The 930-nt window shown below is 69.4% G+C and overlaps 1 protein-coding gene across 1 annotated transcript in view; it reads left to right on the forward strand.

Annotated features, from left to right (window-relative positions):
* LOC102238816 (membrane metallo-endopeptidase-like 1) overlaps nucleotides 1–930 on the forward strand; it is a 24,590-nt gene that overhangs the window by 20,595 nt on the left and 3,065 nt on the right. Inside the window, exon 12 of the mRNA XM_014543616.1 lies at nucleotides 426–585. Coding sequence (XP_014399102.1) covers nucleotides 426–585 — 160 coding nt within the window. The remainder of the gene's footprint in view (nucleotides 1–425; nucleotides 586–930) is intronic.

The following is a 930-nucleotide window of genomic DNA, read 5'->3' on the forward strand; positions in this document are numbered from 1 at the left end:
TTCACACTCACTTCAGCCAGGCCAGGCCGGGCGGCTGGCTCAAGAGGGGCCTGTGGGCGGAGACAAGACTGGAAGCCAAGCCTGGGAGACCCGCCAGCACCCAGGGGTGGGTGGGGAGACCCGCCAGCACCCCGGGAATCGGGGAGAGGCCAAGGCCTCAGGATCAGGGTGCCCGAAAGAGATGCCAGGACCCACAGGAGCCCCCGGGCCAGTGTGAAGGCAGCAGAGCCACCCACAGGCCCCAGCCCCCCACTCCGGCCCCCCAGACCCCTGGCCAGATGTCAGGTGCAAAGCTGGTGGCCAGGGCCCAGCCAGGGTCTCTCCCTCCATGAAGCCGCCTCCACAGCCTGTGGGAGGGGCTGTCCGTGACCTGCAGGGCGGGGGGCACAGCCAGGATGGACGGCCGCCCTTCCCCTCCCCTCCAGGCCATGAGCATGAAGGTGCAGATCGGGTACCCCGACTACATCCTGGACGAGAGGAGCAAGTACCTGGACAAGGAGTATTCCAACGTGCGCCCCCCATCCCCCTTCCGTGAGCCCCTGTCTCGGCCGGGCCCCTCCTCCCGGACCAGCCTGCGGACCAGGGGCCCTGGGTCACCTGGGCGGGGAGGCAGGCTCTGCCGACAGCTCACCCCCCTCCCATGAGCTGTGGCAGCTCCAGCATGGCCCTGTCACCGAGGGGGAAACAGGCCCCACGGGACAAAGGTCTTGCTGGGAGACACATAAATGTGGGACCAGGGTGGCCCCCACCACCGTCATCCCTCTACACCCAGAGCCTGTCTGCCCCATTCGGGCTGCCCGGGAGTCCCCAGGCCGTCCCCAGACCTGTCCCGGCTGCCCTTGACCTCCCTCAATGCCCCCCCCACCCCGACCCCCCGCTGCCCCGGAGTCCCCAGGCCGTCCCCAGACCTGTCCCGGCTGCCCTTGACCT

Source organism: Myotis brandtii, unplaced genomic scaffold (assembly GCF_000412655.1).
Source record: "Myotis brandtii unplaced genomic scaffold, ASM41265v1 scaffold1095, whole genome shotgun sequence".
NCBI lineage: Eukaryota > Metazoa > Chordata > Mammalia > Chiroptera > Vespertilionidae > Myotis > Myotis brandtii.